General features: G+C 45.4%; 10 protein-coding genes across 10 annotated transcripts; 5 read left to right on the top strand and 5 right to left on the bottom strand.

Moving 5' to 3' along the window:
* Nucleotides 1-1,048: 1,048 nt before the first annotated feature.
* On the bottom strand, nucleotides 1,049-4,526 carry VTP21DRAFT_2835 (uncharacterized protein; the record flags this gene model as incomplete). The annotated part of the gene is made up of 10 exons (XM_069393071.1): nucleotides 1,049-1,512; nucleotides 1,580-1,757; nucleotides 1,817-2,241; nucleotides 2,316-2,413; nucleotides 2,495-2,994; nucleotides 3,061-3,239; nucleotides 3,311-3,890; nucleotides 3,960-4,118; nucleotides 4,207-4,409; nucleotides 4,496-4,526. 10 exons carry the CDS (start codon nucleotides 4,524-4,526, stop codon nucleotides 1,049-1,051), a joined length of 2,817 nt encoding a protein of 938 aa, XP_069250083.1.
* A 385-nt stretch (nucleotides 4,527-4,911) lies between these two features.
* Nucleotides 4,912-5,961, top strand: VTP21DRAFT_2834 (uncharacterized protein; the record flags this gene model as incomplete). The annotated part of the gene is made up of 1 exon (XM_069393070.1): nucleotides 4,912-5,961. One exon carries the CDS (start codon nucleotides 4,912-4,914, stop codon nucleotides 5,959-5,961), a length of 1,050 nt encoding a protein of 349 aa, XP_069250082.1.
* A 241-nt stretch (nucleotides 5,962-6,202) lies between these two features.
* On the bottom strand, nucleotides 6,203-7,805 carry VTP21DRAFT_2833 (uncharacterized protein; the record flags this gene model as incomplete). Its single annotated transcript, XM_069393069.1, has 6 exons — nucleotides 6,203-6,260; nucleotides 6,323-6,663; nucleotides 6,727-7,040; nucleotides 7,097-7,325; nucleotides 7,379-7,638; nucleotides 7,715-7,805. The coding sequence occupies 6 exons, from the start codon at nucleotides 7,803-7,805 to the stop codon at nucleotides 6,203-6,205; spliced, it is 1,293 nt and encodes a 430-aa protein (XP_069250081.1).
* A 728-nt stretch (nucleotides 7,806-8,533) lies between these two features.
* On the top strand, nucleotides 8,534-13,265 carry VTP21DRAFT_2832 (uncharacterized protein; the record flags this gene model as incomplete). The annotated part of the gene is made up of 20 exons (XM_069393068.1): nucleotides 8,534-8,614; nucleotides 8,690-8,827; nucleotides 8,888-9,002; nucleotides 9,072-9,177; nucleotides 9,244-9,523; nucleotides 9,591-9,692; nucleotides 9,760-9,897; nucleotides 9,972-10,052; nucleotides 10,117-10,263; nucleotides 10,339-10,898; nucleotides 10,965-11,058; nucleotides 11,134-11,381; nucleotides 11,458-11,572; nucleotides 11,645-11,764; nucleotides 11,831-11,986; nucleotides 12,066-12,203; nucleotides 12,284-12,402; nucleotides 12,525-12,786; nucleotides 12,853-12,986; nucleotides 13,061-13,265. 20 exons carry the CDS (start codon nucleotides 8,534-8,536, stop codon nucleotides 13,263-13,265), a joined length of 3,339 nt encoding a protein of 1,112 aa, XP_069250080.1.
* A 424-nt stretch (nucleotides 13,266-13,689) lies between these two features.
* Nucleotides 13,690-15,031, top strand: VTP21DRAFT_2831 (uncharacterized protein; the record flags this gene model as incomplete). The annotated part of the gene is made up of 2 exons (XM_069393067.1): nucleotides 13,690-13,888; nucleotides 13,965-15,031. The coding sequence occupies 2 exons, from the start codon at nucleotides 13,690-13,692 to the stop codon at nucleotides 15,029-15,031; spliced, it is 1,266 nt and encodes a 421-aa protein (XP_069250079.1).
* A 907-nt stretch (nucleotides 15,032-15,938) lies between these two features.
* Nucleotides 15,939-18,685, top strand: VTP21DRAFT_2830 (uncharacterized protein; the record flags this gene model as incomplete). The annotated part of the gene is made up of 8 exons (XM_069393066.1): nucleotides 15,939-16,081; nucleotides 16,143-16,416; nucleotides 16,508-16,823; nucleotides 16,896-16,980; nucleotides 17,048-17,178; nucleotides 17,247-17,389; nucleotides 17,462-18,262; nucleotides 18,335-18,685. 8 exons carry the CDS (start codon nucleotides 15,939-15,941, stop codon nucleotides 18,683-18,685), a joined length of 2,244 nt encoding a protein of 747 aa, XP_069250078.1.
* Nucleotides 18,686-19,254: 569 nt separating this feature from the next.
* VTP21DRAFT_2829 (uncharacterized protein) lies at nucleotides 19,255-21,078 on the top strand (the record flags this gene model as incomplete). Its single annotated transcript, XM_069393064.1, has 4 exons — nucleotides 19,255-19,767; nucleotides 19,840-19,893; nucleotides 19,954-20,151; nucleotides 20,215-21,078. The coding sequence occupies 4 exons, from the start codon at nucleotides 19,255-19,257 to the stop codon at nucleotides 21,076-21,078; spliced, it is 1,629 nt and encodes a 542-aa protein (XP_069250077.1).
* A 597-nt stretch (nucleotides 21,079-21,675) lies between these two features.
* On the bottom strand, nucleotides 21,676-22,793 carry VTP21DRAFT_2828 (uncharacterized protein; the record flags this gene model as incomplete). The annotated part of the gene is made up of 2 exons (XM_069393063.1): nucleotides 21,676-22,526; nucleotides 22,595-22,793. The coding sequence occupies 2 exons, from the start codon at nucleotides 22,791-22,793 to the stop codon at nucleotides 21,676-21,678; spliced, it is 1,050 nt and encodes a 349-aa protein (XP_069250076.1).
* A 278-nt stretch (nucleotides 22,794-23,071) lies between these two features.
* On the bottom strand, nucleotides 23,072-23,443 carry VTP21DRAFT_2827 (uncharacterized protein; the record flags this gene model as incomplete). Its single annotated transcript, XM_069393062.1, has 1 exon — nucleotides 23,072-23,443. One exon carries the CDS (start codon nucleotides 23,441-23,443, stop codon nucleotides 23,072-23,074), a length of 372 nt encoding a protein of 123 aa, XP_069250075.1.
* Nucleotides 23,444-23,814: 371 nt separating this feature from the next.
* On the bottom strand, nucleotides 23,815-26,400 carry VTP21DRAFT_2826 (uncharacterized protein; the record flags this gene model as incomplete). Its single annotated transcript, XM_069393061.1, has 1 exon — nucleotides 23,815-26,400. One exon carries the CDS (start codon nucleotides 26,398-26,400, stop codon nucleotides 23,815-23,817), a length of 2,586 nt encoding a protein of 861 aa, XP_069250074.1.
* Between the last annotated feature and the right edge of the window lie 613 nt (nucleotides 26,401-27,013).

The raw sequence follows: 27,013 nt of genomic DNA, 5'->3' as shown, positions 1-27,013 counted from the left end.
AACAACGCTAATTTAAAAAAGATCTAAGATTCCGGAAGAGATCGGATTGATCATTCAATTCCATCCTACCTCTGAAAAGGATTCCAAGAAAAACGCGCCGAAAATCAGAGGATTGAGAATAGGATCACGACTAGGATGTGCGAATATGATCACGATAGCTACTCTAGTGTGCACGATTCCTACGTCGCTACTCCTTGATTAAAACTCGAATGTAGTAAGTAGAAGAGATGGGGGGAGTTGGTTAGAAAGAAAAGGGGTGTTGATTGAGGATTTGGATCGATGTCAAAAATTGTAGGCAATTGATGAATGAAAATAAACTGCGTTTGCCTATTTTCACCTACCCCCAGAATAAACAAAGTGGAACAGGGAAAATAAAAGATGACGGTGTTTATCTGATGCACATTTTCCAATCACAGCCCGTAATCTGCCAGATGCAGATTTCGAGTCAGATAAAATCTGAGATTGCTTTCGCGCGGGATTGAACCGTTGGCTCATGGACACCCAACAATTCCCTAGCCATACGCCCAAAGCAGCAGCAATAATGCAAAAGGAGCGAGCAACTGCATATAGCTGTTACAAAAGCTCTGGAATGCTAGTGTGGAGTTCAATGTGGAAATGATTCGGCGCGGTAGCCGCTCGGAGGTTGTGGAAGCGGCGCTCATGGGCACCAGCGGATCGCTAATATTACATGGTCCTCTCCTCCACAATAAGGCAGTGTGTAAAACAATGAGCCATTTGTCCTTGAGAGGAGCATTCATTTCAGAGATGAGCTTAAACTAATCAATGCGCGAGGAAAACAGTTTATTTCCCTGAGCATGAAATCTTAAATGAGCCCCGCTGTTTTCCGCTATTCCTATTTGGGCGTAAAAACAAAGCAGCGTGACAGAGGTTTTCCCATACACGTGTTCTTTAATGAAAATAGTAAAATGTATTCCATCCTTTAAAAACTAAAAAAAAATAGCGATAAAATCCGGAAAATATCAGGAATTTATACTCAGTGGTGACTTTTTTTTTCCATCGTTACTAGTATGGAGAGAAAACAGGCCCTTTATGCAATTGCTCCGATTACCACCGCACTCGTTGCCTCACTCTCGCTGCGCACGGTCAATTCTATAGCGACTCCCTCATCCGATGTATATGTCATACGGCATCTTGCAAGTACTCGTCCGCCACCCATCAACACACCCGCCAATAGCAGGGTGTGCACAGTATTCGATTTCGGATTAGCTGTATCCTCCAATGGCTGCATTCCCAACAGCTCGATTAGGGAGGAGCATGCAGCCCGCAGATTATTCGCCCGCTCAGGATCTAGTGCGAATGCTTCGACGACCTCAAAGCCGAGTTGTTGCCAAGCAGATGCAAAGTTACGCTCAAAGGTGGGTTGCATGTAATCACCGGTAAGTAGTTCAATCTCTTCGACTTGATATTCATCCTCATAGCCATCCTCCTCAGGCTCGCCGGATGAAGGGTCACACTCTTTAATAATGAATTTAAGAGTATTGGTAAACGAAGCTAGAAATAAAAAGTAGGTCAGTCCATTTTGTTGTCGATTCCAGATATTACCGGATATAATCCTCACCTAAGGGATACTCCTCCATCCGCTTATACGCAACATAGGCTACTCCTGTTTGATCATAGGCAATACTCTCTGCCGGGATGCTTACTTCCTCCTCTAAGCCACACTCCTCGCTCTCAGGCTGCATTACCACGTAAACGTTTTCCAAGATATTGTCTTGCAAAGTATTGGTGATGTTAAACTAAGTGTAATCAAGTTAGCAACGAAGCAAAGTCTTCTTTTTATAAAGCACTCGCCTACCTGGAATACAATATGTTCGGGGAAGCAATGCTTAACACATGTTACGACATACTCAGTCTCACTCTCGGTGAGCTCCACTGGTTTGAGTGAGCTTTTGAATAGCTGTCCATAGGTAGCAAATTGAGCAATTTTCTCGAGTTGAGTAGCATAGACCTCGCGCTGGTCGAGTACTGGCGCGGGTGAAGGGCCACGCGCTGCAGGAGTAGCGTTTGGTAAAGCTGCACCCGCTCCTGGAGCACTGGGAGCCGTTGCCGAGGGAATGCCAAGCGTTTGGGTCATTTCAGCATTCTTGGCCTGTAGGCGTTCTGCTTCTTCCTGTGCCTTGGAGATTCTCGGGATATTGGAGATATCGAAAGGAGCGTCGGAAGGATTATTGCAATAATTCACGAGCTGGCGTTCAAGAGTGGCCAAGGCATACGTGGAATCTAACGCCAGAAATAAAATTATATATCTAATCTTCGTACTCAAGTAGCATATAAATTGCCAAGTCAATAATTACCATCACTAACATATTTCTTCGCACCCTCTCCTTTATTCATAATCTGAAGGAAGAAAGTGGCTCTATCACGGACTTCATCGTCATGGTCGTCGAGACACCTAAAAATAGGAGAAAAGTATGTTGAGCAAGACAAAGATCCTCCTGCCCCCCAATTTAAAAATATGAGGATGCAATCTTACCGAGTCAGAAGCACGTGCACACTTTTCTTTACTCCTTCATCTTCGCAGTCGATTCCAAATTTCGCCAAGGCACTCACAGCCGCAGCGCGCACAATGGAATTCTCCAGAATAACACGGTTATAGATATATCTGATAAAATTGGTCGGCTTCGCTGATTTTGGGCCCATTTCTCCCAGGAGATGCAGGACTCGTACACTCAGCTTTGTAAACTCACAATCCTCAATAAATTCACAAAGGTGTGCAAGTGCGGCCTCTTTGCATTCCGGAATAAACCTCACGAGATCAAACATCGCCTCTACCACAGCTTTCTTAAACTCATAGCCACCCTCGTCTCGAAGCACCCCACTCAAGAAGTTGAGCATGATGGTTTGTTTCTGTGGGAATTTTAGGCAGAGCGATCGTACCGCTTCCACGACAATGACTTTGAATTCGTCTGAAATTTCGGACATAAATCCGGATATTTGCTTCATGAGACGGTCAACACTAGCTTCATTGCCAGTCTAAAGAAAAATTCAGAAAAAATTAAACATGCAAAATACTATAATAGAGATAGAAATAAGTAGTACCTTAAGTAACGTGGTGATAGCAAAAGTGGCAATGCTACGGTTGCTGTCCGTGATCAGGTTTTCCATGTCTAAGTTACAAGGAGAAACAGCAGATGGGTGCGTCATTGACAACTTATTTAAAGTGCGGATAGCTGCAAAACGTAGGGTAGGTTTGGGTGAAGATAGGAACAACTGTAAAACTGGTTTGAAAAGGCACAAGGGTTAATAATAAGGTACAAAGAAGTAAGCATGATCCAAATGACGGGGCTACCTGAGATTGCTGGATATAACTCCTTTCCTGTAATGTCTGACATACGGCATATGACACGCGCAGCTTCCAAATTTACCATATCGCTTTTATGACGTAAAAATCCTTCTAGCATATCGTACATTTGCTTCGCAACGCGAGGGTCCTCCTCTATAACTTTGGCGGCGTACCGTATGATCAGGCAGAGTGCAAAGGGGTTTTTCAGCACTGCGCCTGAGCCGGAACCGAAACTCCCTTTGCTCTGACCTGTCAGAGATTGAATCATTTTAATTACTGCCATTCTATCGTGCTGTTTGATCAAGTAAAGGAGCCCAAGGGCGTGGTACTGCGTGATATTGCTTGTGGAAGTGACAACTTGAGTACTTCCTCCACCGAAAGAAGACATATAAGCAGAAGCAGCCGCGGTGAACCCAGACCTTCCAGCATTCACTGCTTCCTGGACTTCGTTAGCCCAGCGCCGAATTACGTCCTTAGCAATTGGAAAGAGGTGATAGCTAAAAAGTATAGCAGCAGAGGACACGGCGGTTGATTTTTCAACAATAGCAGCTTTGAGGAAACGCTCGACACCTTGGAACATGGGAGCCTGAATAACAATAATAATAGGCGACTTTAGTATTAAAAAATGAAAGAAGTGAAAGAAAATAAAACTTACATCAGTGATTTTACAAAGAGCGCGAATGGCGTTCGAACGATACACGACATCTGACTTTGCTTGCATATCCTTCATCAAACTATTGCGTACCATAATAACATCCTCTGAAATAGTCGAGAGTTCTTTTATAATGAGGTACACCATTTGTCGCAAAGCGATCTGGTTAAAGAAAATAATTAGAAATAAGGCCCATCATAATTAACATATCAATCTATATTTTGTGATAGAATTAAGACAATTTACTCACATCCTTCGATTGAAAAAGCTTCGTCACCCCGAAGAACAATTCAGTCGCCTCCATGGTCGCAAAAGTCTCTCCAAGGGAGAAGAGGTAGAGCACTTTGGTAAGGAGAAGGCGGCATTTTCTTGGATTAATAGGTGATTCATTGAATACACGAGCCTCTTGCAGGACGGTAGTTTTATCAAGATGATAAAAGATACCCACATCACCTGTCAATTTAATTTAAACATTAATATAATTATTAAATTTTATCTCTAAATCTATAGATGAATTATGGTTGTGGTGAAAGTTATACCTCCATCTTCGTCTTTCTTCATGTAATTCATCGTAGTGTGTTAATCCACGACAACGATTGATGGCTTTGTATGTTTGAGAACTATGAGAGCTTTCTTGCCTCACAATGAAGGCTTGGATGCAGATGTGTCTAGTGTCAAGCAGTAAAAAAGAAGAGAAATAAGTTAATATCTCTTACAGAGAAGGCAACCATATTGATCATCCAACAATAATGTTTTCTAAAATTCACCTTATTAGTTTTAAATTAAAAACTGGTTCGCGTAATGGAGGTGTCAAGCGATGAAAAAACTAAAGAATATCTGTCGGGGATAACGCGAGCAGCAAGGATGTAGAGGCGCAGCCAGTCTCTCTTAAAAGTGTTCTCGGCTCCAAAGAAAACAAATCAAATTTAATATTAAATAGTAATAAAAAGAAATTATGCTACGGATCCTTCCTCAGTTACCCAGAATAACCTCCCATCATGTCCGCTGTTTTAGCGCATGTCCCACATTACTATCCCAGCAGACCAATACTTTAAAACCCAATCTCAAGCTTTTGTCCAAGTTGCGGCAGGAAACTGAAGTGTCCATGACAAAAGCAAAGGAAGCTCTTGTGAAAAACGATAATGACTACGAAAGGGCTTTGGCCTGGCTACAAGAAGACATGAAGCTTAGCGGAGCGAAAAAAGCAGAAAAGGTGAGTGGCCGTGTTGCCGGTGAAGGCCTAGTTGGCGTTGTGGTTGCGGAAGGACCTGAAGGCTCGAGGGGTGCCATCGTAGAGGTGAATTGCGAGACCGATTTCGTCTCCCGAAATGAAGTATTCAAAAAGCTAGTCACCCAGATCAGTTCAACTGCCCTGTTTGCTTCCGAAGAGCCCTCCATCATGACAAGGCGCTATATTGCAGAGTTGCCTGTGGATACACTCCTAACCGCTCCCATCCTTCCTCACCCAAATTCGACAGAAATTCCGGAATCTTTGTCGGTCTCTGAAGGCATGGCAGAAACAGTAGGACGACTTGGCGAGAAAATAACGCTCCGCCGAGCAGCAGTGGCTAAAACATCCACACAAGATAGAAAAATCGTGTCAGGTGTATACGCACATGGCGGCGACCAGTCTACTGGTAACATCGGAAGTCTCGTAGTACTTGGTTTGAAAAATACCACCCATTCTCCCTCCGACACTATCAAAAAATTGGCTCGCAATCTGGCCAGACAAGTGGTAGGATTCAATCCAAAATGCGTACGTGATGAGGATGCCATTATTCCCGATGGAGTGAGTAAAGAAGAATACTTGTCCTCCTCGGTTCTACTGCGACAGGACTATCTGCTTGGTGGCGGATCAGTGCAGGAGATTGTCGCTAGCACAAGTGCGCAGGAAGGAGTTGAAATCGAGGTACTGGACTTTGTACGGTGGGAGAAAGGGGAGGGGATCGAGAAAAAGGAAAACAATTTTGTGGAGGAGGTAAAGAGGCAGATGCAAGGCAACTAATGGCCCTTCATATGAAGGGTTAAAAAATAGAATAAATAACGAATTTAGATTATTTCAAATCCCTTCTAGCTTGGAGACATGATTGGAGTGATTCATCATTATATTTCACAAATATAAATACATTTTTTGCTTCAGCAACAGAACAACTAAACATACAATACAGAACCAGCATGAAGTTACATTCCCCAAATCCTATTTACAAGACTCCTTAATGTTCGTGAATAAAATACAAGTTTAACGTCTAGCGGCGAAAAAGATGTGATTTCATTGCATTCTGAGGCTCTGCATAGCTAAGAAAACTTAGAGAAATGTTAAGTCAATACGGGCCAGGAGAAAGCAAGACTGGTAAAGTTATGCGTACATTTGATCCGAAGCGACATACCTAGTGTCCCCATCCATTGCGGCAACCTCCACCGGACTGGGCTGAAGCTTCGGTGCAGGCTTGATATTACCTACGATATTGATAGGAAGAGGCTGAGGAGCATATTGTCGTGGCTGGGGGGATTGGGGGAGCAGATTTTCAGTTGACTGGTATGGAGTTAAGATGGTGGGTGGTAGTGGATTTTTGGTTGACATGCCATGAGAGTGGGAAGCAACAGCTCTTTGGCTGATGCTACCTTCAGTGTGCTGACCATTCACCAACATGCTATCGGGACAGGGTGATGATATTCCAATAGGTCTCGGGATTAACCTATCCTTTTCCTGGAATATTCATTAAGAATGATCACTCAATTATGCTAAGTTGCACTCAATAGAAATAATTACCATTCTCACAACAGTCCAATCGAATATGTTATCGTGTGGATACCCTTCGCGAATATACAAGTCTTGGAACAACTTTCGTATGTAATTATAGTCAGGCTTGTCATCAAAGCGGAGCGATCGGATGTAATTGAGATAGCAACAAAATTCCTTGGGTAATCCCATACACAATTTTTCAGGCGTAATCATCTTTATTTCCATGATTCGCTCGTACTTTTGTTTTTTTGTATTCGCCTTTAATCCTTGCCACGGGAGTTGGCGCAAAAAGTATATCAGAACATAGCCCAGCGATTCCAAATCATCGCGCCGAGATTGTTCTAATAGGAAAGGTTGGTCGCCAATAAATTAAAGCGATAGCCTATGGATACGTTACCTGCCCCAAGATGTGTATTGATACTTGCGTATCGAGCGGTTCCTGTCAAACTTTTGTTTTCACGATATGGAATGTGAAGCCCTGTTTTCGGATCACGATAACGTTTTGAGAGTCCAAAGTCAATAATGTGCACTTGGTTACTATGTTTTCCAGTTCCCATGAGAAAATTATCTGGCTTGATGTCGCGGTGCAAAAAGAATTTCGAATGCATGTATTCTACTCTCGTGATCTAATAGCGAGGTTAATTCCTGACAATTCATCTACTTTGAAAATATGTGTTACCAGTTGATCTGCAAGCATTAGAACCGTCTTAAGAGTAAATCTGCGCCCACAAAAGTTGAAGAGGGCCTCAAGAGAAGGACCAAGCAATTCTATGGCAAGGCAGTAGTAACTTCCTTCTATTCCAGACCAGAAAATGCGTGGAAAGCCAGGTGCCCCAGCAAGGCATTTATAAACTCGTGACTCGTACTCGAGCTGTGGATGTCTACTACGAAGACTTTCGATCTTTATAGCCAATTCTTCGCCGTTGAACACATTGAGACCTATGTGAGAGATAATTAATTACGCCAAAAAAGGAGGGACACGCACAATAGAAATTCAGCTCATCTCTCCAATTACCAAGGTAAATATCACCAAATGAACCGGATCCAAGTTTTCTGTTTTGTACGAGGCGATATTTATTCCCCACTATAAAACCAATACTTGACATCCTTTTGACAGTTGGTGAGCAAGAGGTAAAATAGTTTGAAAGTGAGAGCAGCTGAATTTGCCGCCACTTTGAATAAAATGTGGAGGCTGATCCCAAGTGACGCAACCAAAATTAGCAGGGACCTGATTGTGTACCAGATTGAGGCCTGTTTAAAAGCAGGAAAAAAAATCGGTCTACAACAGAGTCTAGAGAAAACGAAATAACGCTACCCAAACTGGATTACATCTATGGAATCGATTGAATTCGAGGGTACTAAGATCACCAGCGGATAGTAAAAATATTTTATTTTCCCGCCTCCTTATATGCTCAATCCTTCTGGGACGCTTCCAATTTTTTTTTAATTTAAGCAGCTTTACTGTGCGAGAGCATCATTTCATATCTGTAGTTCAAAGTGACACCTCAGCATATAGGCGCCCTCGTTTTTCGTGTGATAACCATCACTTCAACAAATTCTAAGTGCCTGGTAAAATTTAGGTTCTATTAGAAAGGATGTATTTTGCCAGAAAAGCATTAATCTAACAAGTCTAACCATGGATTAACGTAGAGCTGCTTATGCTTTGGGTAGCGCATATGGTTCGTATTTAGTTAACAAGCTTCGAAAATATCAACGGTGTTTTCGAAGTCACGCTCAATATCCCATTAGAGACTTTCATTTTGAAAATTTCCCAAATTAAGTCTCATATTATCGCGTCTGGTTTTGTATCTTTAACTCTTACTGAATTTTTAGCATGACTCCTAAAAGGCGTCGAGAGCTTAGAAATGAAAGCGAATCAGAGGACGACCATTATGGACTTGAAAATGAAGATCAAGTAATAGATCGAAAGCATTGTGGGGCAAATGTTGCGCAATAGATTGATTTTTTTTTTATTTTTCTCCCCTTTTAGCCTCCTAAACGTGTTCGTCAAGAAATAGACACAAAGAATAACCGCGAAGAGGAAATTATTGAAGATGAGATCCCTGTGGATAGTAACTTTTTACAAAATGAAGTGCAGCGGCTCGAGATGCTCAAGAAGAAAATTGGAGTGAGTAGATCCTTATTGCTTGAAATTTTGCAAATATATTTAATACATATGATCCCTCAGCAAACGGCAGAGATGGGTGTGATCGACTCTATAGAACTTCATAATTTCATGTGTCACGCATTCTTGAAAGTCTCTCTTGGGCCCAAAATTAATTTTATTATTGGTCACAATGGAAGTATGTATACGAGATCAAATTAGACTATATAGCAACCATATAATATTGAGCATACTTGCCTACATACAGGTGGGAAAAGTGCAATTTTAACAGCAATAACTGTTTGTCTTGGAGGGAAGGCTTCAGTCACGAATCGTGCGTCCAATTTGAAATCACTGATTAATGATGCTGCTAAGTAAGTTTCGAAATATGAACGCATATAGTGATAAAAGGGCTAACTAATTCTATAAATGATTCTCAGCTCTGCTCGCATAATTCTCACTTTAAGAAATGGTGGTCAAGATGCTTACCGCCCACAGCAATATGGTGATAAAATTGTTATAGAGCGCCGTATATCTCGTGATGGTGCCAACAGTTACAAAATCAAATCTGCCGATGACACTATAATCTCTACGAAGCGCGAAGAACTGGTATCCATTTGTGACCATTTTGCGATTCAAGTCGACAACCCATTGAATGTGCTCAGTCAAGACACGGCAAAGCAATTCTTACATCAGTCCTCTCCAGAGGACAAATACAAGGTACGATGATTGATTATAAAAGCGAGGATTATGGCCGGCTTCTGAATCATTTTTTTTTTCGCATTAGTTTTTTTTGAAAGGAACTCAGTTGGCACAGCTTGCAGAGGATTACGAAATTATACGCCAAACAATTGATATTACTAAAGCGGGAATTAAACGCAAAAAAGAGGTAAAACTAACATATTATTTATCTCTTTTATATCAGGATTTTATTCGAAAGCTTTAAAATATTGCAGGTTTTTCCGGAGATGCTCAATGCTGCTAAAGAGGCCGAAGAGCGATACAAGCAAATGGCGAAGGCAAGAGATCTGGAGCTACAGGTGCAAACTCTAAAGAATGAAATGTGCTGGGCCCAAGTAGAAGAGAAAGAGAATGTAATTTGAAAAGCAGTATTGAAAAAACAAGGCGATTTGAGATGAAATTTACTCAACATATTTGTATTCTGTAGGCATTGGAAGCAACAGAAAAGCAATGTTTAGAGGCCCAAAAGAAATTTCGACACGCAGAACTTCAGAGAGAGAAGCAGGAGGTCTCTAGTGCTACGCAAAGACTCAGAGTGCTTGTATTTTAATCTCTACTTTTACAATGATTAGGCTGTTGCTCAAGAAGTGGAAACTGCGATGGTGGAGTTAGAGGAGGAAGGCCGGCGGAGACACGATCTACTTGCGCCGCTTAACCAGAAGAAAAAACAGCTTAAAGAGTTGGACCGTCAAAAAATCACTCAGCTCTCAGAGTATACGGTAAGTATATATTTTTTGTTCAAGTTCAATTTCCTATGGTAAAATTTGAATGATTTATTCGTTTTTATAATGGAGATGGAGGAGAACGAGATGAACACTCAAATCACTTCTCTGCGTCGTCAGGCCAGCAATTATGCAACTAAGATTGAGGAAGAAATGCGAAAGCTCGAGGCCAGCAATCGCGAACGACGCGGAGAAAAGCTTGCAGAAATATCCCAGCTGGATTCTCAAATAGATCGGTTGAAGGAAGATATCCAATCAGAAAAAAGCCAAGAGGCAAAATTGGAAGAGGAAACTGCACAACTGCTCAAACGCAAGCAAGAAGTTGACACGGAGATCAACCAGACACAACGCGAGTTGGGCGAATCCCGGGAACGCATCAGCCAGCTGCAGGAGCAAAAGATCCATCGCACTAAGGCTTTCGGCCAATCCATGCCCGAAGTACTACAGGCCATCAACAATGAAAAAAGATGGCGTGAAAAACCAATTGGCCCCTTCGGTATGTTCATCCAGTTGCGAGACGAGAAGTGGGCAGATACCTTGGAAATAATATTGGGACGGATGTTGAATGCTTTTGCGGTAACGAACTACGAGGACAGAAATCTGTTAACGAGGATTTTGAGAAGATACCGATGGTAATTTAGACGAAAGAATGCAACATCGCTCTAGACGATCCAACTCATATTATTTTAAATTATTAGTCAGTCACCTATTTTTATCAGTCGCAAGGATATTTTTGATTACTCTGAAGGCGAACCAGACAAAGAATATATGACTGTTCTGAGAGTTTTGCACGTACGCGATCTCTGCTTCATTTGTCCCGAAATTATTTCTTTTCCATTGTGAACTCACCCCTATCTTGCAATCTAGTTCGAAGACGAATTTGTTAAGCGCCAACTCATTGTCAGTGACAATGTCGAGCAGGTGATTCTGGTGGAAGATCGATTCGAAGCAGACCGAATTATGTATAACAATGGACGCGGAGCACCACGCAATGTGTCCGCATGCTATACCATCGACGGGTTCAAAGTGGGTGCTCGCACTGGTCTTTCGACGCAAGCCCTGAACAAATACCGCGGGCCTCCTCGATTCGCGCGGGATTTGGACGGACAAATTCGGTAACCACATTAAATCAATCTGTGGACTAAGGCCTCTGTATAGACCAATTTTACTTATCATACTGCATTCTGTTAGTGCCAATGAAGAAACAGCGAGGAATTTGGAGGAAAAATTGCGTGAGCTTCGCCGGCAAGCCAAAGAATTAAATGATGAGCATACTGGACTAAGGAGACGTGCACAGATGGCTAATGTAAGTCCGGGTTACATTTTCGATCGTTTGTATAGTCATTTGAACATTTAAACTGTTTGAATATTGGTTTAGACGAGAGTCAATCAAATGACTGCGGAAAGCAATCGCCTCCGACGAAAAGTCCAACAGTTACAAGAGGAGTTGCAGGAGGATGAGCCCGCGAACATTGCAGCACTGCAAGAGGCTCACCAGGTATGTATCAAAGTTTTTGTGTGCAATACACTAGTGCTCGAGCTCATCCCAATTAAAACTGCACAGGAAACCGAGCGTCAGATAGACATGGTAAAGAAGCAATTCAAAGAACTGATTGTGGCGAAGAAGCGCATCGAGGAGGAGAAGGAGGTGATTCATGTGCAAATTGAGGCCGTCAACAGGGAGCTTCAGGAGCGTCAGAATGGAATCGAGGAAATAAGGGTATTTTATCCATCCCGTCCCGAATCAATAACTGCCGAGTATACCTCTAATTTTTTAATAATTTCAATCTCCCCTTCAGACAATGCTTGAGGCCAAGGTAATGGAGCGTGTGAAAGCCATTAATAGCTTGGAGCATTACAAGCAGAAGGCTTTCGAGGAGCGCACCCGGCTGGAGGAGCTGGAGGCTCAGGTACAAGAGAAACGTGTGATTGTTCGGGTACGTGTATCAATACTTTCACTACCACTTGTTTTCCCTCTTTGTGTAACATCTCTATTTTTAATGATTATTTCTTTAAGGAGTTTACCGAGGGCGCCATCAAATATTGCCCGGAGCGAGTCGAGCCCTCAGGGACGGCTGCCGAGCTCGACCGAAAGATCAAGAGTATTCAAGAGAGCATCAAGCAGGCAGAAAAAAGGTAGGCCTACTTTCTGTTAAATTCCTTCCATCGCCATCCTAAGCTTTGCTTAGAAGATAATTGTAAGATAACTTAATATTTTTTTACTTTACCATATTTTGTTTTTTTAAAAAAAAAATTAGGATCGGACGTAGCCTTGAGGATGTGATCCGGGAGGCCAAGGAGAAACGCCAAGTAGTGAATGATGCGGCCGAGGAGATTCGAAGTATGGAGCGTTTTACCCTTGAGCTTACGGCGGCGCTCAAGATCCGACTTGATCGCTGGGATGATTTTCGAAAGTACATTTCGCTGCGTGCAAAGGCCAATTTCATGTACATGCTCTCGCATCGCGGGTACACTGGCCGATTAAAGTTTGACCATGACAAGCGGCGATTGGACTTGAGGGTAAAAGCAGAAATTCCTTAATAGTTTTTCCGTCGTCTTCAATCGATTTCCTGAATTAATGAACAGATCAAAACGGATGATCAACGAGAGAATATCAAGTCAGATAAGGATGCCCGCTCGCTTTCTGGTGGTGAAAAATCGTTTTCCACGGTGTGTTTGTTGATGGCCCTCTGGGAGGCCATGGGCTGTCCCATTCGATGGTAAGTGGGGGGAGTGCTGCGGCACAAGATTCCTGGAAGAATTCCTTGTTTCTCAATTTTCATCCTGTCAATAGTCTGGACGAATTCGACGTATTTATGGATGCTGTCAATCGGCGTTTGGGCATGCAGCTGCTGATCGAGACAGCACGGGCATCGGATGCCGTGCAGTACGTCCTGATCACCCCCCAAGACGCAAGCAACATGTTGCCGGGGCCAGACGTGCGAGTTCACCGACTTCGAGACCCTGAGCGAGGCAGACAAAGCCGCATCCAGGTATAATAGGTTTCGGCGCGAGCCAGGCGAAGGGGTCTCGGGGGGAGCGGGGAGTGGAGTGACAAAATGAGATGGTTTTAATCATTTTGGAGTTGCTCAATGTTTTGTGTAATAATACCTTTTTTTTGCTTTGTTTTATCTTGCTCTATTTTTTCTTAAAATTGCGCACCAATGGTTAAATCCATGCCAATTGTATTATTTTGACGGCCGATGCCCCCGATCTTTTCCTATTGGCGATAGGCTGGATTTTTCTCACCATGAATCCATGTATTTTTACATTTCTATATATTATTTAGAATTTCCCTCTTTGACAACAAAACCAACGGTCTGCAAAACACAATCAAATCATTATCATTCGAGCCTCCGATTCATTAACAGAACCTCAGCTCATTCTCGTGCGTGTGCTAACTAACCTCTCTCCTCCCCCCAAATGGTCCATCCACGTCTCACTCCCGCGACGCTTTTCCAAATCCGCGTTGAGAATTCCCACCTTGTTTTCCGGGGCAATGCGGCGGAAGCGGCCGGGTGCGTCCTGCGGGGGACGCTTGTCCTCAGCCTTACCGAGCCCACCAAGGTGAAAAGTGTCGGCATGCGGTTTGTGGGGAAAATGAAGGTCTCATGGAGTGATGGTAAGTGCTTGGCAATGAACTGACGGATTGCTTGATTGCTCACCTTGACTCAATTCTTGGCATCATCCCTAATTAGGTGTGGAGAGACACCAGCGCTTCCACAAAGAGACTCGCATCGTCATAGATCACTGGTGGGATTTCCTTCCCCCAGCGAAGACACAACACCATTTGATGCCCGATAACTATCACTGGGACTTCGAACTCCCTCTTCCCGGCTCTCTCCCGGAGACCGTCGAAGGGGCCGAAGGGGCGTCGGTCCAGTATCATCTCAAGGCGGTGGTCGAGCGGCCCACCTTTGCACTGAACATCACCGCCAAGCAGCCCGTGCGCATCACTCGAATCCTGCTCCCTTCAGCTCTTGAATACGTTCAGTCGATGACCATAGCAAACGAGTGGGCGAACAAGCTGGTATACGAGGTCATGATCCCAGCCAAGGCCTATGGGGAGGGTGAGCGCATCCCCGTCGTCTTTCGACTGGAGCCGCTGAGTCCGGGCTTGCGCGTGAAGCATATCACATGTACCATCAAGGAGTACATCACGCTTACTGCGCACGGCCGACACCACCGTACGGATGGGCGCATTGTAAAATACGTGCGGGACGACGCCTTTCCATGCGACACAGACGATGCCGTGTGGGAGAAGACCGAGGTGGTGGACATCCCCCACGCTCCTGCGCAAGTGTGTATTGACACACAAAACGACTTGATCCGGATCAAACACAAGCTGAAGTTCACCGTCTCTCTGATTAATCCGGACGGACACATCTCCGAACTTCGTGCGGCCCTGCCCATCATCATCACATCGAGTGGAAAGGGCGACGAAATCCATTCCCTCCCCCCTTACGACGAAAGCTTCTACACCCTTCCTTACGACCCTGCGCTTGCCGATTGTCTTGCAAACGCTATAGTGAGCGAGCAAGGACAAGCGCCGACTCAGCAGCCAGAGCAACACCAACCGCGCCCCGTGAACAGAGTCGGTCAACACCCCAATAGACCCTTTGCCGAGCATGCCGAGGAGACCGGCGAGGAACCCTTCCCGTACGATGTACAGGAGTTAATGCGAATTCCTTCTTACCGGAGCGCGGCACGTGAGCTCCCCATAGCGCTTCCTATTTCGGCCTCGCTGCCTCCCTACGAAGCATAGTTGTTGGCGATGCCTGTTGTTAATTGCTTAGATTCCCATTTACATATTTGTTTACCCTTTCTATTTTTTTATTGTGTTTTTTTATTTTGCATTTTTTTCCCCCTTTAACTTATTTTGTTGCTATTTATTTTTTTTAAAGTCATTTTCTTTGCAGAGTACATAAATTTATCTTGGAAATTGAATTGTAAATTTTCGCTCATAATAGATTTTCTTTATTAATTCAAGGACTTTATCAATAAACATAGGATCGTAATACTAGCTCGCCTCCCCTCCTCTTTACGATGTGCTGGCGAAATAGTCTAGCAAGGCAATCTCCCTATTAGAACTCCGTTTCGCCTAACCTCCGCTCATTTCCCACAGAGAAGGAATAGGGCAGAAAGAAGCTTCCGTGCCCTTCTTTTTCGGGGCCCGCGGCATCGCAATAGGATGAGTTGGGTTGGATGCTTAGGGCGGGATGAGCAAGGCTCTTTCATATTCGAATTAAAAATGACGGCATGGATTGCCATTTTCGGATTGAAACACTAGTCGCAAGCTAGGAGCGTTTCTCGGCCGTCGCGTTGCCAAAGTGCGCCAGGTAAGAGTGGCCGAGTCATTGACGCTATCCAACAAGCAGCGCGATATTCCACGGCCAGCTCTCAGAGCCGTCCAAAACCTTACAACGAGAAATTTCAGACGTAATCTGGTCCTCCTCATTTTGCGAGATCCAATCACCTCCCTCGTCCAATGGCACTGCCCGAGAACTCTGTAATCGTTTTATTCGAGATAACTTTCCTAGCTGAAACTTTTTGACATTAAATTCTCAGAGATATGATCGTACCTAATCCCTTTGCTGCTTAATCACATCCAGTTTTGTATCCTACCGTATACGTAATCTGCTTCTCCGGTACTCAACAAGACTATACGTACAATGACCCAGAGCGATTTGTGCTCGCGCCTGCTAAATGCCTCAGCCGACGATGATCTCCTTGGCGTCGTGCGAACGCTCAAGAATCAAATTATTGGCGATCGGACAAAAAAGGCATTTTTTGTTCAACGTGGATTAATACCTCGGTAATAATTGAAACTCACTCTCTCTTCCATCCATTGAATCACACGAGTTTTTTTTTTGCAGGCTGGTGGCCCTCCTGGAAACCACAAGCTCACTAGAGCTTAAAATCCAGCTGGCCATTGTTCTCGGAAGCCTTGCACACGGAGGCAGGAAGATTGTGGATGAGCTTGTGGAGCGCGGTGGGCTTACCGCACTACTAAAGTGCATCAGTGAGGGGAGAAAACGGAGTTTAGAAAACGCCATGTCACTAGATAGTCTACGGGTTATCGAAGCAGCCACCCGAGCTATAAAGGCATTGGTGGAGGAGGGACAGTGCCCTGAGTGTAAGATTTTCGAGGTGAATATATGCTTTGCAAATTACTCCACATTTAATATTCCATTTCTTGAACGATTACCAAGCACGATGCTAATGCTATCTAATAAAACAGGATCAACATATAGATAATTTAATCTTCTTTCTCTCTCTCCCATTTCTTTCTCCTTCTCCCGTAAATTTGGCAGTCCCTTCTGATCCTCTTCCGCACCTTGCTCTCACCCTCCGGATAGCACAGTTCATTGCCTTAGTGATTGCACATAGCTGCGAGACACCTGAAAACCAAATTCGTGTTGCACATCTGGCAGTGGGTTGGTTGGTGCAGCTATTGAATAGCGGTGTTGCCAAGGCGAAAGAGGCTGCTCTCAAGGCGTTAGCGGGTCTGAGTAGAGATAATGCTGAGCTAGGGACATATTTATCGTGTTTTAAGAGTAAGTTAACAGTGTGAAGCTATTGAGAGCCGATGGAACCTCATTTATCCCCCATTTCTGTATCCTGAAAAGGCACATCGGGTGAGCCCCTTGTGCCAACCATACTCAAATATGTCCACGATGAGTCTCCTATGGTGAGGCTGATTGCTGCAACTTGGTAAACCAATGATTTTCGGCGAAGACTTAGCATTTCGCCCTAAAGCTTGCCTATTTTTTATGTCTAGTTTAACAAATCTATCGCGCGACCAAGCTATCAGTGTATACAACAATGATTTAACGTTGGTGGTACTGCCCACCTTGGTCGGTTTGCTAGATGAAAAAGGTGATTTGAAGGAGAAGACACTCCTGGTGTTGGGTACGCGTTTCTTTTCCTTTTCATACCCCATCAAGCTCAAAATATAACCGAAATATGCTTGCAAACAGCGGATCTTGCGCGCGATAATAATGAGATTCAAAATGCTGCCACAGATGTGGAGGCCATCACCAAAGTATCGAATATTGTTATTAACTCCAGTGAGGAGCCCAGTATATATGCGTCGGCTGAGCAGACAAACCGACTCAAAAGCGTAAATATATTTTTGGCTTGATTTTTTTCCCTTCTCCCTTGCTGCATCGCCTCTCTCCTATTTTGTATATAGAATGCACTGCTTGCATTAGCGGCAATCAGTTCTCTCAGCGAAGAATGTCGCAAGCAAGTTATTCAAGCTAACGTTCTGCCGCACATCATCAGTGCCCTAGAGTCTTCAGCGCCACATGTTCGTGCGGCTGCGTGTCAGTGCGCACGAAGTCTTTCTCGCTCTGTGAAGCAACTACGGACTTCCCTCCTTGAGGCCGGAATCGCAACGCCCCTACTCCAACTGATGAACGATCCTTCGGTGGAGGTGCAAACAACAGCGGTTGCAACCCTCTGCAATATTGTGCTCGACTTTTCGCCGATGAAAAAAGCGGTTCTTGAAGCGGGAGCTATCGAAAAGTTGGTAGAGCTGATTACGACTAGGAAGCCGAGCGAGGTGGATGGGGTGCTGCGGAGAAATGCGGTATGGGCTCTGCAAAATATGTTATATCGGGCCGAAATGCCAGTGAAGCGCCGGGTGATGGAGGCTCTTACCTATCCTTCTTTGGAGGCGTTGATCAACGACCCGGATCTTGCAGTGCAGGAGCATGCGCTGATAATGTTGAGGAATTTGGTATGCACGAGGAAGGAGGATGTGGAGGAAGTGGTACGTGGGTTTGGAGGGGAGGACTTGCTAATTAATATCGTAGAGGGAAAGCTGGGGCAGGTCAATGGAGAGAGTGGTCCAGAGAAAGGAGCTGAGAGGGAGGGGGAGGGAATTGCACTACAGGCGCTCCATGTGATCACCGCAGTGGCCACCGGAGATCAGCGCCACAAGAACGCTGTGATGCGGGAGGGGATACTGGAATGGTTATACAAATACCTCGTAAGTATTATTTTTCCTTAGTATAACCCGCCTTCAACCGAGTTGTAATATCTTCCGGTGGTTATTTTGTAGATCCACGAGCAAGTGCAGTTGCGCGTAACCTCGGTGTGGTGTATTATCAATCTTACCTGGCCTGAAGACAAACATAAGCCAAAAATTTTGCATGGCTCGCAAGAGCGGGTGCGGAGACTGAAGCAAATGGGATTTGAGGAGAGGCTACGTGGGATGGTTGGAGATGCGGATCAAGATGTAAGAGATCGCGTACGAACGGCCCTCTTGCATTTCCAGCCAGAGTGTAGTGGAGATGGAGTGATTGGGTTTGGAGGGGGCGCTGGGGGAGGAGCGGGAGGTGGAGCGGGAGGCAGTGGAGATATGGGCCGAATGGGCGATTCAGAAGGGACCTTTCCTCCCCTACGAGTCTGAGACAAGGCTCCACATAAGGTCCTATTTGAAGTGCTAATTTACGAACTTTTGGTTATTGTCTTCCCCTTTCACTGCATTATAATTCGTTTTCTCCTTCTTTCTTGTATTTTATCGTCAAAAGCGAATATTATAAATTTGATGACACCCAACGCATTTTTTTGAGTTCCAGTTCAAATAGATCAAAGCAAATCGAAGCTCATGCTTTCCTCATGGGTGAACAGATCCAGGACTGCTATTCCCAATTGGGGTAAATGAAAACACAGAACCGGTTATTCAAATGAGGCTTCCTATCTTGTTCTCCTCGTTATTTAATTCATTTTTTTAGGAACGCAGGTCTTTTCCCTCCTTTTCGCCTACACAGCGTTCTGCACTCGCTGCATCATTTTCATTCTTTCGCGCTGTCACTCGTTACGTTTGCTCCCCTCATGTTTTGATATGTGTTATTTCGACCTATTTATATTATTGTGAAATTTCTTGTAGTCATATTGCTTAACTTTATTTTTGGAAATCCAACGCACTGGCATTTGTAAACCATCAAGCTACAACAGTCATAACAACTGCACAGAATGATGCCGCGCGAATTTTTTAGTACCAACCATCTATCTCATCGCTCTACCGCCTCACTTCCTGCCTCTAGTGCAAGCCCTATTTCCACTGATAAGCATGAGCGCCTGCCTGATGCATGGAGTGATATGTCGCGATGCCATCTACCGCAATATAAAGTTCATTATGTAGCACGGAACCACATTGCCTACCTTCCGCTCCATCCCACCGAATCGGTCGCATCGGCGCGAGATGCTAGCCTTTCCGCAATGAAGGTCACTTATCGTCAAACAATCGGAATATCGGGGCAAATTCCCAAGAATCTCCTTCCCATGACAAAGGCTTGGGACGGTGAGAAGAAACTGAAAAATTTGGGAACTAAAGCGCGACGAACCAAGCTAAAAACGTTGAGCAAAGTGTCGAAAACCAGTTTGGAAGAGAAGGATGGTGGGGGATGCATCAATTGTGGAGGAGAGGGAGAAGAAGAAGAAGTGTGCATGTGTTGGAGGAAAGAGTGGGGCCTATTTTGGGTGAACGCTGTACGTATGACGACCAGAGGTTGTAACATGGATTGAAAGACTAATGCAAATTTATTGTTCACAATATCATAGGGACATTGGCTAGATGATTCTAGGAGTATAGAGTCCTACGATCTAGGGCCTGATGTAAATGAAAAGCATGCGGCTTCTATTCTGATCGTTCACTAAAATGCTTTTTGCTCTCAGGAAACTCTTCAACTTCAGCATCGCCGATATTTCGTCCAACTTCCTACGCCATGCGTTTCGCTACCAAATTCCCTTTTTGCTTATGGAACAGTGCTGCAGTCAAGATCAAATAGATATGCTCGTCTAGAGGCGAACGCATGGAAACCGCGATGGCTAATGGTTTGTGGGGAGAGGATGACCTGGTCTCGCAGTAAAAATGTAAGAAGCATCCTTATATTCAAACTAGCTTGATTTTACTCAACATATTCGGGTGGGCTTTAGGACCTCGACCAGCTGGATACCATAGACCTCACGATTCCATTTATTCTCACATATAATTCCGAACTGCCACTTTCTCCAAAGGATCAAAAAGCCGGGCCCTCTGGCTCCAGCCATCAGGCCCAACTCACATGGTCACTTCACATTCTAGCCCCAGTAGAGGCCTCTTTTACCTTTCGCGCTCTTGACGCTGCCGATCATACCCACTGGACGACATTTTTCCGCAGAACACAGGAGCAACTTCATCCAAACTTGGCTTCTGCGTCTGTATTTGCGGTAAATGGCTCGTACGGGGGCGGTCCTGGAAAGACACGATGCTTGGCACGAAAAATTTTCTCTCTTGGGACTTCTCCGGAGAAGATTGCGCATCCATCTGATGAGAAAAAAGTGGAGGTGGGCAGCCTACCCTCAATCCGGTCGTCTTCTCACCTAAGCAATTCCTCAGACACTTTCGGGAGGGAACCTCTTGTCGCACGACGTCAATTTTCGTTAGGACATTTTCGAAACACTCCGGTTGTCGATCCGGAAACAACTTCTCCACTTTCGCACCAACGGTTGCCTCGTAGTTTTTTATTATCTCTAAGACGCTCTGCCCCGACTTCGTCCTCCATGTTCCATAGTTTAAATATAGGCCCGAAGTCTCGCAACATTGCTAAAGATGGCTCTAAGAGGGCAAATGTGGATCGTAAGGAGCAGACGATCATGACGGAGGAACCCGAGGAATATTTCGCGGAGGATATATCTTCTACCACTGCCAGCGAGTCAAGTTTGGAGGTCCAAACCCACGAATGCTGCAAGGACATTTGTCTTGTAAATAGAGAGGGGACAAATCTCGCAGTATTACCCGTACAGGCTGCGGGTGTTTGATGACTAGATTATCCAGATTCGATACTGCATTCGGTCTTATATTTACTTCTCCTTTTAACGCCTGGTGAAACATCTTATTTTTTATATCACCCATTCATTTTTTTTTATTTTTATTTCTATTTTAAATTGGATCTGTTGTTCCCTTTGTCAGTTCTAGGTATTACCTCATCTTTTCTAATTTGTGGATATCACTATCTCCTTCTACCCTAAGAAAAGCAAATTTTCTACGTCCTTGAAGTTTTTGTTAAAACGTTATGGGAAATGGCCTTTTACAATGTGTCTACAGGGATGTGAGCTATTTAATGACAACACACTTTTCCATTCGTGGGCAAAGCCATGTTAAGAATTGCGAATACGCGTTCTCTCGACATGAAAGCCGGAAAAATCCGGTCAAAACTTTATATAACAACATTGATAGATATTATGCCTAGGCAGCAAGATATGAAAATAAAACAAAAAAAAAAAAATAAAACAGTAGAAGCGAAAACAAAAAGCAAAGGACAAATTCGAATAAAGTAGACAAAATAAAAAGCGTCAGTGTCGATGCGCCAAGACTGAAAAAAAAAGTGAATCGTCAAAAAGGAGGGGATATCTTGCTCAAAATCCTTCCAAATACAATACAGTGGCCATTTTTACATAAAACTCCCCGACATCCCATTTTCCCCTCTCTCCTTTGCGCCGCTTCCTCTTGTTGAGCTCCCAGTGGTCGCATTCCTGCAGCGTCCCCAGGTATCTTCCCCACCGGGCACTTCTCACACTCACCAGCCCATCGTTAGGCCCATCCTTCTCGGTCACAATGCGGTGCGGCAGCATTAGTAGAGGAGAGGCGGGGGCAGAGGTCACGGCGCCGTAGGAGTAGTAGGCAATGTTGGGCGAGTCAGGCGTGTTTGGATTGAAAATGCGTGTGCAGAAATCGGTGGTCAAATTGGCGTAAGCCGGAGCGTCAAGAGCTCGTGTTAGCCTCATCAAGAGGGGATTAGAAGTAAAAGGGAAAAAGCTGGGAGAGGATGGGACCGGAGTTGCTGCCATACTCGAGGGCTCTGCGGCAGTCAATGGGGGGGATGAGACGGCTGTTTCATCGTTTAGCCCAATGCGCCCGAGACCAAGATTGTCCCGGCACCAATCCATGAAGAACGAGCCTCTATGTGGCGTGCTGATGGTAGTAAGCGATCGAATGGTATATACATCGGAAGGGAGGTGTGTGATTAAGTATCTCGCGTCCAGCCCACCCATCGAATGGCCTACAAGGTTTATCTCTTGATTTGGCAGGGAAGTTTCCAGAAAGCGGCGGAGGGCGAGAGCGCGTTCGCGGATGGAGCCCGTACTAGGAACCCTGGCAAAGACAACGCGTGCACCGAGTTTGGCAAGCGCATCGCGGATACCCTGCCAATATTCAATTTGGAGCAGTGGAATGGAATCGGGCCCCAATTTATCGAATCCATAGAGCCCTGAAAGAGACATTGCCAGTTAATGAAAAGCTAAATATTGATGTGCATGGTATGGGTGAAGTACTTACCATGGCATAAGACTATTGGGAATCGTGGTGCAGTGAATTCGCTGATAACCGGCCAGTTCAGACCCTTCAACGGATCAATGTTCTTCAGTGCATCCTCAGAGGCCGCTCGAGGTTGCGGCTCTGGCAAAACAGTGGCAGAGAGCGAGGAGAGAAGGGTGCGTACTTGTTGATGGAAGCTGCTCGGGATGAGGAACTGCATTCCTTTGCTAAGCGAAGCCGGCTATGCTCATTAAAACATAAGAAGGAGGGCAGACGTGATAGAATAAGAAGGGAGATAAAAAAAGCAGAATTCAGGCTGTAGCGCTAGAGAAATAAAATGGGTAGTGCGGAGTGCAAATCAGGTCATGCCTCTACTAGATTGAGCTCAACAAAGTTTCGACACCGGAGCTGGCTAATGTTAGAGGCGCAGAGCACCCTCTAGTTTGGTAGAGGCCCTCACACGTCCATATTCCTTCTTTCCCTTTCTTTGCCGCACGTTCATCTTAGCGCCGTTCTAGGGGAAAGCAACCACATGTGCATAGCTTGATAGAGGGGACCCAGCACCATTTCGTTGGTCTTAATCCCTTCAGGAGCTGCATCTCGGGAGGATGCTGAGTCGAGGCCACTCCTTAAAGATATCCAGGTCACGATGGAAGTCTCTGGTGGAGGTATAGGCCGGAGAGGGTTTGAGTGTTGGGGTTGAATTGGAAAAGGCGGGCCCACTTTGTTGGCCGATGCTAGAAATGTCTGTGTGAGGTTAAATGGCAGCAACCGAGATTCTGATTGGGCTAATTTGGGACTTATTGTCGAGTCATAAGGATGGGTTAATTGCTGCCAAGTCTCCCCAAAAGATTGGCAGAATGGGGCCATCCAATGGAGTCGAGAGTCTGTTACTCCTACAGCTCGGCCGTGAATTAGCTACTTCCAGCCTCGGTGTAGATAATTCATTTCGTGTTTTTATTATGGATTGGACTTTCTCAAATGCCTAGCGGCTCGCCACGTTTCTTTCTGATTCAATCCATCCGTGTTCTATTTACAAAAAAAAAAAAACAAAAGATAAGAATTTCAGATTTCAAAATAAAGAGGCATCAATATATCCTCTACAGCAAGGGAGGTAATAAGGGCATAAAAAGAATAAGAAATATATAGGGAAAATATATAGAGTTCAAAAGCGAATCAGAAAAAAAAGAAACGGTTCTATACACCCATAAAAAGTCCGAAAAAAAAAAGAAAAGAGGGAATTACTGCCCCGACACATTTGCGGGCTTAACTCTTCTACCTCCAGCAAACTCTCGTCTCCCATCGCCAGCGGTCTTACCGCAATGCAGCGATTGAACAGAGTGGTGTCCGTGGGAATAGTGATGGTCAAGGTGGTGGCACTTGTGAGCACAGCTGGATCCGTCGTCGGCATAGCTTCTCCTGCCGTCCGTCACCCCCTCGTCAAGGTAGGCCTCCCGCAGATCACTTTCATAGATCTCCTCCTCTTCTTCCTCCTCCACCACAATATCGTCCTCTTCTTCGTCGGGCTCCTCGATATGACCTCTGCTGTTTTGGTGATACCTTCCACTGCTGCGTCGATGGCGATTTCGTTCGCGCATCATTCGGCGGCGATGCCCGTCGCCCCAATACAAGTCATACTCACAAAACCAGCACACCCATCTACCCCCGCCACCGTCTCCGGTATCTGTCCCACGCCCTCGGAGCCGCGTTTGACGTCGTCTTCCCTGTTGCTCGGCCTGCTCTCCACTCGCCGAGGATGCCGATGACACCGCAGCACGCGATGGCTTCCCATGAGATTTATTGGGTAGCTTCTTCCTTCCTCCTGCGCGTTTTGTTGTCGGTACCGAAACCAGGGCTGGATTCGTGTTTTTTGAATTGGTAGGCGGTAAATTGCGAGTACGTGACGGCTTTGCGGTGGGCATGGCGTGGGGAGAAGTAGAGGGGCCATTGGTCACGGAGTCAAGGGCGGGCGGGGATGTGGGAGGAGGAGGGGGGGGAGGAGGTGGTGGTTGTGATGGGGGCCCCGAGGAGGAGGGCGTTGTGAGCATCTTGCTCGTTGCACGAGCAGCTAGCTTGCGGAACTCTTCGTCCACAATGTGTTTACATTCAAATTCAAATTCACCTTGAGGAGGGCGAGAAGCAATTTCACAATTGGCCAAATCGGAGGTAACCTTGGCCACGGGGGACGCAGCGTGGAAAGGAGGGGGCATCGGCTTTGTAAGGGTGGGGCAGCCCCCTCGCCTTTCCTTACGCTGCTTGGTGTGAAGACTCTGGCGACACACACCGTGTCTGAAGCCATTGACACCCCCAAGGCTTGAACTCGACATCGCTCCCACAGATAAAGTGGTAACAGCAGCGGTGGTAGTCTGCCCACCACACACGGCCTTCCGCTTCTTTTTCTTGGCGCCACCTCCGTCGGCGAACCCTTCTCCGTCAGAGAGCACGGCAAATTCTGCGTATTCGTTATAGTCACACTCGTCCACATCCTCTACTCCCATGCTGCCTAGATCCTCCTCGTCCTCCTCGTCCTCCTCATCCTCATCCTCGTTGAACGCGTCCCCACGCATGTGATAGGCTCCAATATGGAACGCATTCAATTTCGAGGTGAGAGTGTGCAGAGGATCCTCCAAATCTCCCTTCGCGGCCGAGCTGGCAAAGGACGAGGCCGACACGATCGGCACCTGAGCTATGGCTACAGTCTCCTTTTCTCCGCCTTCTCGATTCTCCTCCCGCCTTTCACCCTCTTCTGTTGAGACCTCCTCGCTCTTTTTACCTCTTGATAGCCGACTTACCGGTCGTGCGAGTCTTCGCGCAGTAATAGGCGCATTGTCCTTGGGAGGCAGGATAAGGATCGAGTCCGGCGAGAGATCCAGTGGAAGCACGTACTTGCTGGAGAGTGAATTAGATGTTGAGGGGCCATAGATAGAGGCGGAGGAGGAAGCAGAGGAGGTGAAGAGCTGTGGAGCTGCGAATGAAACGTTGGAGGGGTTGAAGATGGAGAGATCAATCAGGGGCGCAGTTCCTCCTGTGCCCGTTGGCCAATTGATGGGGGGAGGCGACTGCGTCGCTCTGCTGCTCCTGTCTGTCGCTAATGCCTCTCGCACCGGCTCCTCTTCTAATCTACTTGAATTTCTTTCTGTGTTATTGTCAGACCAGTCCCTTGTGCTGATATCTGTGGCGGTTCCATTTTTCAGATCTGTCTTAGTTGCTGTAGCGGCAGCGGAGCTGGTGATTAAAGTAGCGGCTGGCTGGTCTTGTTGCTGTTGCTGTTGCTGCTGTGATACGAATTTCAAAAAATTGCTCACAGAGTCTAACAGTTTTGATGGCTGTGAGAAATCTGCAACCCCTACTCCTACTCCATTCCCTATTATCTCATTATTTATCCCATCCCTTTCACCGGTGTTGGTGTTGGGATCGTCGTTATTGCATTGCGCTATCATATCTTCGCTTAGCAAGGACGCGATGTACTCCTGCACAGCCTCGGGTGTCAATTCATCAAATTCCACCTGGGCCTCTCTTCCTAAATGCTTCTCTAATTTAGAACCCTCCATCGCATCTCGCAATTCCGTTAGTGGAATATTGGCATCACATCCTGCTTGCTTCTGCCGTGTTTTTGGTTTGGCCATATTGCGAGCACCTGCTCCCATCGATACGGGCACAGGAGGATTTGCAATCCGTGACTTTGTCTTTGCTGTGGGGTGATGTCCATTCTGGAGGGAATTCAGATCCGCATCGCTGGTACCATTGGCAGCTGATATGTGGGTTTGGCCAGCAGAGACCGTCGGCGCTGGCGGAGCGGAGGATTTAGCCGACAATGTTGACGGCATTGGAAGCTAAATGAGGGGAAGATGACACAAATAGGAAATACCCATTGATCAGTCCAATGTTATGTCATCTTGAGAAACGGGAATTAATGTAGATGAGATTATGGCTACCCACAATTGTATAAAACGGATATAAATCAATTAAGATTGAGACCAATTAATCCTGATGATAGTCCGGGATAAACTTCCCGAATACATAGGCAAAGTGTGTATAGACACGCAGATTAAAAAAATCTCCTATACGCCCTTTATGAAAAAAGAAAGAGAGGGAAAAAAAAAACTTTAAGTTTTGATGAAATTGCACGGGATCCATCACCGAGGTCATCACCAAGAAAGCACAAAGAGGTAACAAACCTTCTTGCTTTGTTTATTTTGGCAAAGATGATGAATAAGAGAAGCGACAGTTTGCTATATTTGTCTTGAGAATTGAGAACTAGTTAGAGGTTAGGAACCAGAGTGTGCAAAAAGAATATATGGCTTGGTGGCTTAGATTTATGACGCAGGTATGAACGGCAGTGTTTAAGTTGCGAATCCTATATTTGAAAAAAGCTAGAGCGAAAAGGCTATTGCAAGGTAGCTGTTTATTCTCCCCTCGGATCACTGAGGACATTGCATA

The sequence above is a fragment of the Calcarisporiella thermophila genome, assembly GCF_041956535.1.
Source record: "Calcarisporiella thermophila strain CBS 279.70 unplaced genomic scaffold VTP21scaffold_15, whole genome shotgun sequence".
NCBI lineage: Eukaryota > Fungi > Calcarisporiellomycota > Calcarisporiellomycetes > Calcarisporiellales > Calcarisporiellaceae > Calcarisporiella > Calcarisporiella thermophila.
This window is presented reverse-complemented; position numbering and strand designations above follow the sequence as displayed.